The sequence below is a fragment of the Bos javanicus genome, chromosome 15 (genome assembly GCF_032452875.1).
Source record: "Bos javanicus breed banteng chromosome 15, ARS-OSU_banteng_1.0, whole genome shotgun sequence".
Classification (NCBI taxonomy): Eukaryota; Metazoa; Chordata; class Mammalia; order Artiodactyla; family Bovidae; genus Bos; species Bos javanicus.
Window position 1 is genome coordinate 34601000 of NC_083882.1, and position 15512 is coordinate 34616511.

General features: G+C 43.0%; 1 protein-coding gene across 2 annotated transcripts in view; it reads left to right on the plus strand.

Moving 5' to 3' along the window:
- Positions 1-15512, plus strand: part of SERGEF (secretion regulating guanine nucleotide exchange factor) — a 248254-nt gene that overhangs the window by 16820 nt on the left and 215922 nt on the right. For both annotated transcript variants that reach the window (XM_061440657.1, XM_061440658.1), the window contains exons 6-8: positions 2506-2619; positions 7405-7467; positions 12279-12437. In XM_061440657.1, coding sequence (XP_061296641.1) covers positions 2506-2619; positions 7405-7467; positions 12279-12437 — 336 coding nt within the window. The remainder of the gene's footprint in view (positions 1-2505; positions 2620-7404; positions 7468-12278; positions 12438-15512) is intronic.

A 15512-nucleotide genomic window follows, 5' to 3' on the forward strand; every position in this document is an offset into this window, starting at 1 on the left:
CAGAGAATTGCCTGTCATCGGTTTCCTTGCCCCTTGCCTACCAAGATTCTGTGACCGCTAGTCTCATGAGTACATTTTTGTCAAGTTACATAGAAACACAGTTACGTGTTTAATTTTAAGTCCTCTTCTTCCCCCACTTTTTTCAGTAATTATTTCTACCTGCATCTCAAAAAATAAGGACTTTTTCTGAAAACATTACCACCCCCCCAAAAAATACCACCATCGTATCTGCAAAAAATTATCAGTAATTCTGTAATTTCATTAAGCATCCAATCAGTATTTAAATTTCCCTGATTGTTTCAAAAATGCTTTTTATGGTTTTGTTTGAATCAGGATCCAAATTAGATCTATCATTGCACTTAGTTAATATGTATTTCATGTCTCTCTCTTTCTCTTTTAAAATTTATTTATTCCTTTTTGAAAATCTTTGTTTATTTATTTTGGTTGTGCCAGGCCTCAGCTGTGGCATGCAGGATCTTCAATGAGGATCTTTAGTTGTAGCATGTGGGATCTAGTTCCCTGACCGGGGATCAAACCCGGGCCCCCTGCATTGGGAGCATGGTGTCTTAGCCATTGAACTACCAGGGAAGTCCCTATTCCTTTTAGTTTTTTATTGTGATAAAATACACATAACATAGTTTTATCATCATAATCATTTTTAAGTGTACAATTGAGTGGGATTAAGTACATTCACATGATTGTGCAACTATTACCGCAGTCCATTGTGGAACTTTTTTTCATCTTGCAAAACTGAAACCCTATATCCATTAAACAGTAGATCCTCATTTCCCCTTCTCCCAGTCCCTGTCACCCACCATTCTTTCTGTCTCCGTGATTTTGACCACTTATTCAGGTACCTCATGTAAGTGGAATCATAGAGTCTCTGTCTTTTTGTGGCTTATTTCACTCAATATAATATCCTCAGAGTCTGTCCATGTTATAGCAAATGTCAGGATTTCCTTCTGTTTTAAGACCTAATGGTATTCTCCTATATGTATATACCACATTCTGCTTGTCCACTCATCTACTGATGGACTCTTGGGTTGTGTCCGTACTTTAGCTATTGTGAATAATACGGCCATGAACGTGGGTGTACAGATATCACTTTGAGATCTTGCTTTCAATTCTTTTGGATATTTACCCAGAAGTATTATTGCTGGATCATACAGGAATTCTATTTTTAGTTTTGGGGGGAATTGCCATACTGTTTTCCACAGCGGCTGTACCAATTTACGTGACCACCAGTAGTGCAGAAGGTTTCCAAATTTCTTCACATCCTTGCCAACCCTTGTTGTAGTAGCAATCCCAGTGCCATCCCAATGAGTGTAAAGTGACAATTTCAGGGTAGTTTTGATTTCCTTTTGCTAATGGTTAGTAATGTTGATCATCTTTTCATGTGCTTATGGCCATTTGTGTATTTTCTTTGGAGAAAAGTCTATTGAAGTCCTTTGCTCATTTTTGAATCAGGTTTTATTTTTGTTGTTGTTGAGTTTTAGGAGTTCACTGTATATTTTAAGTATTAGTCCTTTATTGGACATCTCCAGCTTCTTTATGTACCTTTTCCTTTCTGTTTTTTCTCTCATAATTTGTTGAAGAGTTGATAAGTTTCATTTTATTTCAACACTGTGTTTTGTTCACTTTGTGCTCAGTCATCACCAGTTACATTTCACACAGCAAGCTTGTCTGTTTTCAGCCTAGAGGACTACTGGGTATAAGACACTTCTGGAGGAGCAGTATCTTAATGTTGCTGTTGGGTGATGGAGCCTAGTTACACACATCTGACTGTAGGCCAAATATATGATATTTCATCTACACATTGGTATGAGTTTCAGAACATTGGTATATGAATTAGATCCAGTGAATATGGAAACAAAAGACCATTCCACGTGTGGAAATGGTGGCTGTTAAGAAGCTATCTTGCAGTCATAAATATGTATTTATTTGACAATTAGGAATCTCAGAATTCATCTTGGTGTAGTAGAAAAGGCGCTATGTTAGGTGCAGGAGAGAGTTGAGTCCTGGTGTTTTCTCTGCTCCCTGCTCCCTGTATGACTTTGGACAAATCACATGCCCTCTTCAGGCTTCAGTTTCTCATCCAGTGAATGTGAGGCATGGACGTGGTAGGGTTCAAGGTTGTTTCCTGCTTGGTCTGGAGTCTGGGTTGTCTTTTCGGGTTAATCATGAAAAAGATATCATTCCAGTAATTTGATTCTGGAGGAGTCAAATTTGACTCCAGGGGAGTCAAAGGAGAACTTTCTGGAAGGAGTTTTACTATGTTGGGATTTCCACTGATGGTCTTAGATTGCCCTGAAGATTGGATTTGTGATTGGCTTGGTGGTAGTCCCTAGGACCAGCCATAGGATTGCTTGAGGCAGTAAGCTTTTTCATAATACGTATGCTAACTAAGCATGAATGGGGAATCTCTTATGGCATGAGGTTGAAAGCGCCATCTAGTCTTCATCCAGGTAAACGTTTTCTCTTTTTCTCTCCTACGCCGCTGGGAAGCTAGCGGCACTGTGTTCCAGTGGGGAACTGGTTTGGCATCATCTGGACGGCGACTGTGTCCTGGGCAGACTCTCCCACTGTTTCTGACAGCAAAGGAACCCAGCACAGTGACAGGTAAGGCCCTTATTTCTTCTGAGTCCTGTATTCATTCTTTGTCTGGAAACGGAGATACAGGCATGCACAAAATGGGTAAATGGCATTTTTCTTTTTGCTGTTTCTTGGTCTCTCTGTCTTAACTCTCTGTTGGTAGGTCTCTTAATTTTTTGGGATTTTTGTAGGCCCAGTAAAAGTACCCCTCTTTGGTGCCAGAGTACAGAACCCATTGAAAGACAGATGCAAGTCAGGTAGGTAGAAATCAAAATGGTTAGATTGAAAGACATGAGTTAGGTGTTTGGAAATAACGGGTAGCAGTAGTGAGCCTCCAAGTTTTGAATACCAGCTTGGATTTACCCACCAGGCACAGGCGCAGCTGCAGGCAGTCCTGCTAAATTCCTGGTGCCACTGAGCACCTGGAGGAGGGGCCCTCTGCAGGCAGGCACAACCCAGAGAGAGAAGCCACGAAGACCATGCCTGCCTGCCCAGCCGCTCCCCAAAGGAAAGCAGGAGCGGCTGAGGACGTATAGAGAGGGGCCAGAAGTATTCCCTAGGGAAGTCTCTCCATGAGCACATGAAGAGTAGATAGGGAGGGTGCTGCCTACTGGTCTGCTGGTCAGCCTTTTGTTGGGAAGTTAGCCTCTAGGACCTCCTGTCTCTCTCCCTCTACACTCTCTTCATGGGCCTTTCTCTCTCCATATGTAGTGCCACGTCTCCACCTCCTCCTTCTCTTCCTCTCTGGCTATCTGACTTTGTGATCCAGTTAACTGAGGGTTGGCTCTAGGAGAAAGCTGTTAGGAAACCTCTACTCTCCTCTAGCTCAGAACAAAGGAGGGATTTTTGAGGGTGGTAGGAAGCAGGGAAAGAAGACTGAGGAGTGAGCCACAGTGGGAGTGTGCTACAAGTTGTTGGGATGCTCTGATTGCCACTTTCTCTCTCTCTTTTTAAAAAAATATTTATTTGTTTATTTGGCTGTACCTGGTCTTAGTTATAGCATGTGGAATCTTTAGTTGCAGCATGTGGGATCTAGTTCCCTGACCAGGGATCGAACCCAGGCCCCCTGCATTGGGGTGTGGAATCTTAGGCGCTGGACCACCAGGGAAGTCCCTGATCTGATTTAGTCCTCAAGGCTTCCCCCTGCTGCGGGCGTAAGGTTAGCCCCCTGAAGCCCAGGGGTTGAGCTGGGGAGAGTTCTCTCAGAGAAGGAGAAGGGACCATTGGACACAGGCCAGAGAGTCTGCTTCACATTGAAAGCATTTGTAATATAAGCTCATACTTCCCAAACATTTTTCCTGCCTCACCAGGGTATTCGCTGCTCCCTGGGCATGCACTGTGTTCTCATCCCTCTGTGCTTGTGGGCAGACTATTACCTCTGTGCAGAATGCCTTTTCCTTTCTGTTCTCCGTGGAAAAATCCTGATAATTTTTCAGGTCCTAGCTCAGCTGCAGCTGAAAGACTCTGCCCTCTTCTCGCCTCCGTTTGCATTTTCTTTCTCTGCAGGGACAGCACAGTGTGTTGTATTGTTATGAGCTGTTTACATGTTTTCCCAAATGCCAAAGATGATGAGCATTTTAAGGCTAGGGACTGTGTCTACTTTCTGTTTTTGTACAGATTTTGTATCTAAAAGGAATCAGTAATGTTTTTATTTGATTTGACTTAACCTGGTTGGGAATCTTCTCAGGGCACAGCTTAGATTCAGAGGTGATTTGGGGGAGTTTTCTGATGAGACAGTAGCAGAGATCTCAGCTTCCTGCCCTCAAAGTCTTTCACTTTACCTTCCCCCCATCTTTACATCATCTCCATCAGTTCTGGAGCTGGGACCCTGGGCGTCCTCTCCCCACCTGGCCACTAGGGGACCAGTGCGTCCTCTCTGATGAAAGTGGCAAGAACATCTGTTTGTCCCTTTCTCATTCTATAGGATACTTGACGGCATGAGGGGTATTTTAAGACACTGGAGAAGCTCTATACAGTCCGCAAAAACAAGAGCCGGAGCTGACTGTGGCTCAGATCATGAACTCCTTACTGCAAAATTCAGACTTAAATTGAAGAAAGTAGGGAAAACCACTAGATCATTCAAGTATAACCTAAATCAAATCCCTTACAGTTATATAGTGGAAGTGACAAATAGATTCAAGGGATTAGATCTGATAAGACTGCCTGAAGAACCATGGACAGAGGTTCGTGACATTGTATAGGAGGCAGTGATCAAGACCACTCCCAAGAAAAAGAAATGTAAAAAGACAAAATGGTTGTCAGAGGAGGCCTTACAAATATCTGAGAAAAGAAGAGAAGCTAAAGGCAAAGGAGAAAAGGAAAACTATACCCATCTGAATGCAGAGTTCCAAAGAATAGCAAGGGGCGATAAGAAAGCCTTCCTCAGCGATCAATGCAAAGAAATAGAGGAAAGCAATAGAATGGGAAAGACTAGTGATCTCTTCAGGAAAATTAGAGATACCAAGGGAACATGTCATACAAAGATGGGTACAATCAAGGACAGAAATGGTATGGACCTAACAGAAGCAGAAGATATTAAGAAGAGGTGGCAAGAATACACAGAAGAAATATATAAAAAAGATCTTCAGGAACCAGATAACCATGATGGTGTGATCACTCACCTAGAGCCAGACATCCTGGAATGTGAAGTCAAGTGGGCCTTAAGAAGCATCACTACAAACAAAGCTAGTGGAGGTGATGGAATTCCAGTTGAGCTCTTTCAAATCCTAAAAGGTGATGCTATGAAAGTGCTGCACTCAATATGCCAGCAAATCTAGGAAACTCAGCAGTAGCCATAGGACTGAAAATGGTCAGTTTCATTTCAATCCCTAAGAAAGGCAATGCCAAAGAATGTTCAAACTGCTTCACAATTGCACTCATCTTACACGCTAGCAAAGTAATGCTCAAAATTCTCCAAGCCAGGCTTCAACAGTACATGAACCATGAACTTCCAGATGTTCAAGCTGGATTTAGAAAAGGTAGAGGAACCAGGGATCAAATTGCCAATATCCATTGGATCATAGAAAAAGTAAGAGAGTTCCAGAAAAACATCTACTTCTGCTTTATTGACTACTCCAAAACCTTTGACTGTGTGGATCACAATGAACTGTGGAAAATTCAAGAGATGGGAATACCAGACCACCTTACCTGCCTTCTGAGAAATCTGTATGTAGGTCAAGAAGCAACAGTTAGAACCAGACATGGAACAACAGACTGGTTCCAATTTGGGAAAGGGGTACGTACAGGCTGTATATTGTCACCCTGCTTATTTAACTTATATGCAGAGTACATCATGTCAAATGCCAGACTGGATGAAGTACAAGCTGGAATCAAGATTGCTGGAAGAAATATCAATAACCTCAGATATGCATATGACACCACTCTTATGGCAGAAAGCAAAGAGGAACTAGAGAGACTCTCAGTGAAAGTGAAAGAGGAGAGTGAAAAAGTTGGCTTAAAACTCAACATTCAGAAAACTAAGATCATGGCATCCGGTCCCGTCACTTCATGGCAAATAGATGGGGAAACAGTGGAAACAGTTGGGCTCCAAAATCACTGCAGATGGTGACTGCAGCCATAAAATTAAAAGGCGCTTGCTCCATGGAAGAAAAGCTGTGACCAACCTAGATAGCATATTAAAAAGCAGAGACATTACTTTGTCAACAAAGGTCCATCTAGTCAAGCTACAATTTTTCCAGTAGTCACGTATGGATGTGAGAGTTGGACTAGGAAGAAAGTTGAGTGCCGAAGAATTGATGCTTTTGAACTGTGGTGTTGGAGAAGACTCTTGAGAGTCCCTTGGACTGCAGGAAGATCCAACCAGTCAATCCTAAAGGTAAACAGTCCTGAATATTCATTGGAAGGACTGATGCTATAGCTGAAACTCTAATACTTTGGCCACCTGATGTGAAGAACTGACTCATTTGAAAAGACCCTGATGCTGGGAAAGACTGAAGGCAGGAGGAGAAGGGGATGACAGAGGATGAGATGGTTGGATAGCATCACTGATGTGACGGACATGAGTTTGAGCAAACTCCAGGAATTAGTGATGGACAGGGAAGCCTGCAGTCCATGGGGTCACAAATAGTTGGACATGACTGAGTGACTGAACTGAACTGAGTAAATTAAACAGAAATGTCAGAAGAAAGTGACAGAATAAGACTGCATATCTGCATGCCAGACCAGGTGATCACAGCTTTGAGCAGAGTTGATTGGGATTATACCTCATCACTGAAAGCAGTGTATTTAGGGAGGAAGAGCCTGGATTTGAGATGGGAGGCAAGTTCAAATTCTAGTTCTGTCTGTGTCTTGTTAGAAGGCCTGGACTTGTGTCTCAGTGTCTGCACTTGATAGCAGCTGAATATAAGAGATGTCACTGCTTCTGGGCCCACTCCGTGGACACAGCAAGGAAATATACAGGGACACACACTTGTGTTTATACCTACGTATACCTACGTTTGTTTATCTTTTGTAGAAACCATGAGTTTACACTGAATTCAGTTACAATCCAGTGTCAAATGGTCGATTCTAGCCTTCCACCTTTTCATATCTGTTCCTTCCTTCTCTTTTCTAATAGTGGGAAATCTGACTCCTTTATCGTCAAAATATTTACTTATTTGTTCAGCCTCCTGGATATCACCAGTCTGTCTACCACGCTGCTCATCTTCTTGGCCAGTGCTGCTGACTCAGACCTTCATGCTTTGGCTGAGTTTCTCCCCAGGTGCTGGTGGGTCACTGCTTGTGGCCCTTCTCTACCCAATTTGTTCTGTTATAAATGTGATTTCAAAAGAATTTTTTTTTTTTTTTTGGTAGGCCTAGAGAATTCTCAAGCAGTATGTGTTCTTGCTGGCTCTGATCACTCAGCGTCACTGACAGGTAGGTAACATGCTGTTCAGAATGCTGGGCGTTTCTGCCTCAAATGTTGCTGTTGGGATACAGATGGAAGAGCATAGACGATGGAGTTGGGATAATGATGCCACTGCTGATGTGATCTTAGCAAGTCACTCTACCTTCCTGAGACCATTGACTTGTCTATAAAATATTTTGGGGGTAGTTTTCAGAATTTCATATGATAATACACATTAAAACACTCATGTGAAATAGAGGCTCACTTCCCTTCCTCTGAGTTTGTTTTCTCAGCTGTACAACAGGGATAAAAGTATCTTTCGGAGTAGTTGTGATTGTCAAATCATATAACCAACAGTAAATTTATGTATAACATATTCTTATTCATCTAATCTGTTTTGATGTCTAATGTAACTGTTTTAAACTTCCCTGGTGACTCATTCAGTGAATAGTCAATGCAGGAGGCCTGAGTTTGGTCCCTGGGTCAGGAAGATCCCCTGGAGAAGGGAATGGCTGCCCACGCCAGTATTTTTGCCGGAGAATCTCATGGACAGAGAAGCCTGGCGGGCTACAGTCCATGGGGTTGCAAAGAGTCAGACATGACTGAGCGACTAAACACATATACACATATAACTATCAAAGCTTTCTAGGTTCTCTAGCTTTCTCTTCTCTAGCTGTTTAATCTCAAACTAGCATATTTTTGCTTTGCTTTGTCACTCAATCGTGTCAGACTCTTTGCAATCTTGTTTAGTCCATGGAATTCTCCAGGCCAGAATACTGGAATGGATAGCTGTTCCCTTTTGTAGGGCGTCTTCCCCACCCAGGGATTGAACCCAGGTCTCCTGCATTACAGGCAGGTTCTTTACCAGCTGAGTCACCAGGGAAGCCCTGTATCTTTCTACTCCTTTATCTGTTGTCCTGTCTGTTCTCTCTGTTTATCTTCTCTATTTTATTTAACTACATGTTTCTATTTTTATCTTCCATCTTTGTATATAACCAAGGTCTCCATATACTGCTAAATCTAGTTGTGTGTATATTTTTCTAATTTATTTTATGTTTTTATATATTTCTCTAGTTGATCTCTCTATTTCCATCTCTTTAATCTGCCCTCACTCCAGTATTCTGGCCTGGAGAATTCCATGGACTGTATAGTTGCAAAGAGTTGGACACAACTGAGTGACTTTCACTTTCACTCTCTATCTAGTCTTTTTTCTCTCACACACTATGTATATCTCTCTGCCTTGGCTATGTATCCATCCATCCATCTATTTAACACACTCAGTCAATACAGTATAAACTGCTGACAGTGCAGCATTTTTTTGGGTTGCGTTGGCTCTTTGTAGCTGCACAGGCTTTTCTCTAGTGGCAGCAAGTGGGAGCGCCTCTCTAGTTGTGGTCCGGGGGCTTCTCACTGTGATGGCTTCTCTTGTTGCAGAGCACACGCTCCAGGGTGCGTGGGCTTCACCCTAGTCGTTTACCACCCCTGGTAGTGGTGGCACGTGAGCTCAGTAGTTGCGACTCCCGGGCTCTAGAGCACAGGCTCAGTAGTTGTGGGCTTAGTTGCTCTGTGACGTGGATCTTCCCAGATCAGGGATTGAACCCATGTCTCCTGGATTGGCAGGTGGATTCTTTACCACTGAGCCACCAGGGAAGCCCCAGCATTTTCTTGAAAGTGAAAGTTCTCTCTCTCAAAGTTTATCTTTTTCAAAGCCTAGATTGCCCTGACTCCTGCAGGTAGACTGGAGACTATAGCTATGAGAAATTTATGTTGGTAAGCTCTCTTGCCCAGAGTTGAATGCATTTCATTTTTTAAGCAAAGGGAAATGACTTTCATACACTGTATTTTCAATGTTTTATGTGGAAATTAAAGATGTGTACACTGTATCTGTAAATTAATGGGGGCTTGCATTCTTCAACATCAGATTTGAGGAGAACACAAGAGCTGTAATGTGAGAGTTTAAACACTTTATAAATTCTGAATTATAGATAATTTGATATTTAATGAATTAAAAGCAACTAACTAATGAAGGAAATACCTGCTTTTAGCCTCTGGTTCATATTAGGTAGATTTGTACATATGCTAAAAAGAGTGAGCTGAAATGAATGCCAGCTCTAAGGACTCTCCTGGGCATGTGGTCCCTCACCTCCCCTTTTATAGAGGGGACGAGAAGTGACTAGTTCATCCCTTGTAGTCCTCACTAGCTCTGGGAGAAGGCATTCTTTTCCAAGAATAAGAATAGAGTAATATTAGTCTACTAGACTACAACTTTTAGTCTAACTTGAGATGGCTAGTATTATGTAAACCTAGAGGTTCTTCTAATTGCTCATTAATATCAATTTCTTCAAAAATTTTATATTACTAAAACTATTATTTCATATGCGGGTACTTTTGTTATGGTGTTTTAAAAACACAGATGTTGAATTTTTTATTGAGATGTGCTTCATATATGAAATTCACTCCTTTAAAGTGTGCAATTTAGTGATTTTTAGAGTATATGCACAAGGTAAATTGGTTCTGGATATTTTGAAAGTGACTTAAAAGGGTCAAGATTAATATCCCTCTTTCCCAGTCCAGTTCAAGCTGTGACACACCGTGTTTTGTTCGGTGCTCTCTAGACCGCTCTGGAGTTGTAGCTTATGTAACTGTTTGGCATTGCAGCAGAATTTAATTTTGCCTGCTGATGCACAGCGTAATGATCTGCATGTGGAAGACAGTTTGTCTTTGCAAAAGATGGTTTAGACTTACTAAGATAAATGAAGGCTTATAACAGACACAGGCTCATTGTCAGTGGCACCTTGGTAGCTCAGCAGTCCCTTTCATGGGTGGAGACTTTGCCGAGGGGCTCCACTTCCCTCTTGTAAGGAATCCTCATACTTAACACACCCTGGTGAGGTCCAGGGAGGTTGCCTTCTCTCTAGGCATGAAATAAACCAAATTTGCCGTATAGAACTGCGGTATGTCAGTGCTGCAAGGTCACCTGGGTGACACAAAGACTCCACTGATTTATGGTCCCTCATTTTAGACTTGGGCTTCCCTGGGGGCCCCAGTGGTAAAGAACCCCCCTGCCAGTGCAGGAGATGTAAGAGACACAGGTTCGATCCCTGGGTTGGGAAAATGCCCTGGAGAAGGAAATGGCAACCCACCCCAGTGTTCTTGCCTGGAAAATTCTGTAGGCAGAGGAGCCTGGTGGGCTACCCTCCATGGGGTTGCAAAGAGTCAGACACGACTGAGGGACTGAGCACACATTTTAGACCATGAAACAGAGACCCAGAATGTGACGTGATGTGCCCAGTGTCAAAGAGTCATCCAGTAGCAGATCTGGGACTTAAACCCCAAGTCTTGGCCTCATATCCTTTAATGATACTGTTTGGCTTCTGATTGGTTTTTGAGAATAGACCAAGCTGCTCCAGGGCAAGCGATGCTATAAACCTTTATTGGGAGGTCACAGGATGCAGTGGAAGTGGAAAATCCGGCTTCTGGTCCTGCTTGATCCCTAATAAGCCTTGCAATCTTGAAAGTCACTTAATGTCTCCGAGCCTTGGTTAATTTATCTTCCAGAAGAGTGCTGTCTAGGAGAAATATAATGTGAGCTGCATTGCAAAAAGTAAAAAGAAACAGGCGAATTAATTTTAATAATTTATTTTGCTTTACCCAGTATATCCAAAATATTATTGCAACATGTAATCAATATGAAAATTCTTAAGGAGCCATACTCTTTGTTTTTGCACTAAGTTTTCACAATACATTGTGCTTTTTTTTTTTTTTATCTTCAAAACGTCTCATTTGAACCTCACAATAATCCTGTGATATAAGCAGGAATAAGACTGACTGACATTGTGATTTAATAGAAAGAGCAATTTCAGAGTCAAGTGACTGGTGCCTTAGCCGCCTGTGGGCACCGTGTGCTGTCCTGTGCTGTGTTACATGTGAGGGTTGGGGAAGCACTGAGAGATCATCCAAGGAGTCACAGACGGTAGATTCATAAGTCAGACTGTAGCCCATGCCCCCTTTTGTTTGACTTCCAGTTAAAGATTTGTTGAACTTGAATGCCTTCTCGACAGCCATGTGCCCTCTGGTTTGCCACAGTCGCCCGCCAGTCTCTCCTTACATCTGTTACAGTGTCCTTCTCCACCATCAGCTTTCCCCTCCAGTCTTCAGCTGGTGAAACTAAGGTTTGGAGAGGAAGTGGTTTGTCCAAGGTCAATAACTAGTTAGCAGATCCAAGAATAGAAGCCAGAGTCACTTGACTCTGAATTTGCTCTCTTTCTGTTAAATCGCAATGTCAGTCAGTCTCATTCCTGCTTATATCTCAGGATTATTGTGAGGTTCAAATGAGCTTAAGTGCTATGTGAATGTGATACGATAACTTTATATTTTCCGCTGAACAGGGCATGTGGTGAAATCATCAGATATTTATAAAGTTTAAACTTTAAATAATTTGCCTTTTAACCTGTTATTTTGAAAAGCTAATATATATTTTTTCTAACAAAAGGTAAGCATTTATTTAAAAAATGTAGAAAACGGAGAACCATATGTCTTGCACAAGGTGGATGTTGAATAAATATTTGTTGAATGAATTAATGAAAAAATAAACGCACTTTTCCTGTTCTTGACAAACTGTTAAAAACATTTGGCCTTTTTTCCTATTTATAGAATTAAAAAAAAACTTATGTATTATGCTATACCTGAATTTGGTATCTTGCTTTGCTCTATTCAATATTGTAGGGTAAGAATAATACAACTTCTTTGAACCACTTTTTTCCCCCAGACTCGGGTTATTTTCCATCATTTTGGGCTAATGTTTCTTCACCTCTTTTGTTTCCCTTCTGTTTGTTTAAAGATGCAGGAGAGCTGTATGTTTGGGGAAGCAACAAACACGGGCAACTGGCTTCCCAGGCTGCTTTCCTCCTTCTGCCCCAGAGAATAGAAGCACGTTGTTTCCAGAATGAAAAGATCGCTGCTGTCTGGAGTGGGTGGACACACCTGGTTGCTCAGACAGGTGAGAGAGTGGCAGGGAATTTGTGGTTGGAAAGAGCAGCTGGGGGACAGCTGTCTAAATAGCTATGAATGCTTGGGATTAGGTAGGTTGGTTTTCACTGATGAAAAGCTTGAAGGACTGGGAAGGGGAGGACCTGAGATCTATTAATAGTTCTGCAGTCAGTCAGATGTGTGGCTTTACTTCTCTGGATCATAGATTTGTACCCAAAAATGTGAGGCTGGTTTAGGTTAACTCCTTGTGGTTCTAAGGGTCCATGAGGTTTCGAGAGGCAACAGGCACCACTCAGAAATTTGTCCAGGTTGTTGGGAGGGTCTTTGCCTTGTCATAGCTAAAGGAGTGACTCTATTTGCATTTCCACCTGAGTCTAAATTCAAGGCATCAGAAACTTAAGTTAAATGTTCAAGATTGAGGCAGAGCATTATTTTGAGTCATAGCTGGCATGGTATTTTGGTTTGAATTTTTATTAACCCTAACAAACTGTGTACATTGATGTGAATATCTCACGTGTTCCCTCAGACCTCACTTTACCAGGCCAGGCCATCCAGCTTTTGGCATCTTTATCTTTTCTTGATTCATCTTAATTGTTTCTCATCTCTCTCTTAGGGCATTTCTTCTTTCCTAGTCTTCATATTCCTGACAGTGTTCTCAGGGTTTGTTTTTTCATGGCTGTCCTTCTTCCCAACCTTCCTACAGCTCTTGCTGACTGACACAGAGTTTCCCAGGCCGGCAGGTTGTGATTCTTAAGATCCATTATCGTGTCAAGGCCTTCTGAACTTCAGGGGTTCTCAGGAGTCCCCTTGCCTGCTCTTGGCCTGCTTGTTAGCAACACGCCGATCTGTAGACCCCCAAATACCTCATGACTTATTCCAATGCCTTCTGACTTCTGTAGGTTTTCAAGTCCGCTTCAGTTATCCTTGGTTAACACACACTACATGTTTGAACACACAAACATAGGCTTAGGAGTATTTACATCCATGATGCTTTTAATTGGTTCTTAAATTTTTTTTAAAGATTGCTTTGAAACAGAGGCCTGTATAACCAAGGTGTATTTAAACTTTCTGCATTTACTTTTTCAGAGGGTGCTCTAATGGTGTCATTCATTTGGAGGCAAATCATGACTTTCCTCACAGTAGTTCAGACTGCTTAAAGATTGGGACCATCTACAGAAATTTATCTTAGAGAGACTCTCTGAGCATAGTAGCTACTTATTTATATAATTGTTAACTGTTTCTCTTCTCCTCCTGATAGTGAGTTCTGTGAGAGGAAGCCCCATATTAGTCTTGCTCACATCTGTATCTCCACCACCTCCCAAAGAAAGTATTCATTGGCTGCATTAAACCTGCTAGTTAAAAGAGACTAAACATACTCAAATGAGGCAGGGTAGACTGCGAGGATTTCTGACCTCTTAAGAGGTCCATGATCAGAAGGCTTCAGTTTGTCTCTTTGAATTTGGTTATTGTTTATTGGGAACCTTTTGAGCAGTGGGCTAAGCTTGAAGAAACCGAGGAGACGGGCCATGCTCTGTCGGGGCTTCCCAGGTGGCGCTAGTGGTAAAGAACCCGCCTGCCAATGCAGGAGACATAAGACACACAAGTTCAATCCCTGGGTCGGGAGATCCCTTGGAGAAGGCAATGGCTAGTCACTCCAGTATTCTTGCCTGGAGAACCCCATGGACAAAGGAGCCCAGTGGGCTATAGTTTATGGGGTTGAAAAAGAGTTGTTCATGACTGGTCACTTGGCACGCATGTGTGCCCTGTCCCTGCCATGTGTGGACAGGCTTAAGAGTACAGAGACAGAAGGTTTTACCCATCCGCCCACCATACAGATGGTGAGGATCCGTTTATGTACCATTCCTTGTGCTTGGTCCTAGTCCTGCCCTCAAGGGGCCCACTGTCAGTGGGGGAGACAGGCTGGCGTCCGATTTCAGTGCATCAGTGGAGCCAAGTCACCGTGCAGAGGGGCACAGACACTAGCAGTCATGTGAGTCACTGGGTGTTAACAGGTAGGCGTTTCATGCTTAGTCAGTCTCCAAAGGATTGCAGTGCAGCAGGATACACTTACTACCAAGCGGTAGTGGGTTTAGTTGAGTCTGTCAGTAAGCCTGTTAGCTGGTTAGGCAGCTGACTAAAGAAAGGCATAGAGATGTTGCTGCTTTGATTCTGGCTTTGCACCATTGGAACTCATTCTGATCTCCACGTCTGGGCCAACAGCACGGCCCTCGGGGTGGAAGGTTGGAACCCATGTCCCTGACACTGCCTGAGTCATCCCAGCTTCTCTGTGGGGCTCAGCTTCAGGTTTCTACCTCCCTTTGAAAGCATGGTCTTTGGGTAAAGTTTCAGCTGTTTAATTAACTTGTTGATTCGGATCTCTTGTTTGTGCACTTTGTCCCTTTCCCCTTTCTCCCGAGTGCAGAGTGGTTGGAAGCTGGGCTGTTGGAGTGGCCTGGTTGCCGCACTGAGTTTTGGGTGGATGAGAATCCCCTGCTGTTTGATTCACCAGTTTTATCCTCCTCCCCAGCAGCCGTGGACCCCTTTGCCCTGGCACGGTGTCATTGAAAAGAAACAGCCAGGGCCTCCAGTTTAATCAGACCCAGCTGCTCATGTTAACGGGAACAAGATTTGCTTACAGGATCAGAAGCAACTCATTATTGGAACAAGGAGTTATTTGATTCGAGTTGTTTTCACAAGCTCCAGAGGAGAATGGTTCCTGGGACCTACCTGCAGCCACAGCAGCACAGAAAGCTGCCTCCTGTCTCATTCTGTGAGGCATTAGGGTGTGATATTGATTAAAAACAGCTTATGGGCCGTGACCATGGATCTGCCCAGTAAGGTGGGCTGGATTGGGTTAGGATGAGAGCGGGGAAGTAGACAGTGCTCTCTCCTTACTGGTGTGAGTACTTACTGGTGTGATAGTCCCTACACCAGTGACTCCCAGCCACAGGCCACTTTGTACCTTGGGGGATGTTTGCAAGGTTTCAGAATGTGTCTGGTTATCACGTCTGGGATTGGGGTGCTACTGGCCTCTACTTGGTACAGGCCAGGGATGCTGCTAAATGTCCTACAACGCAGAGGCAGC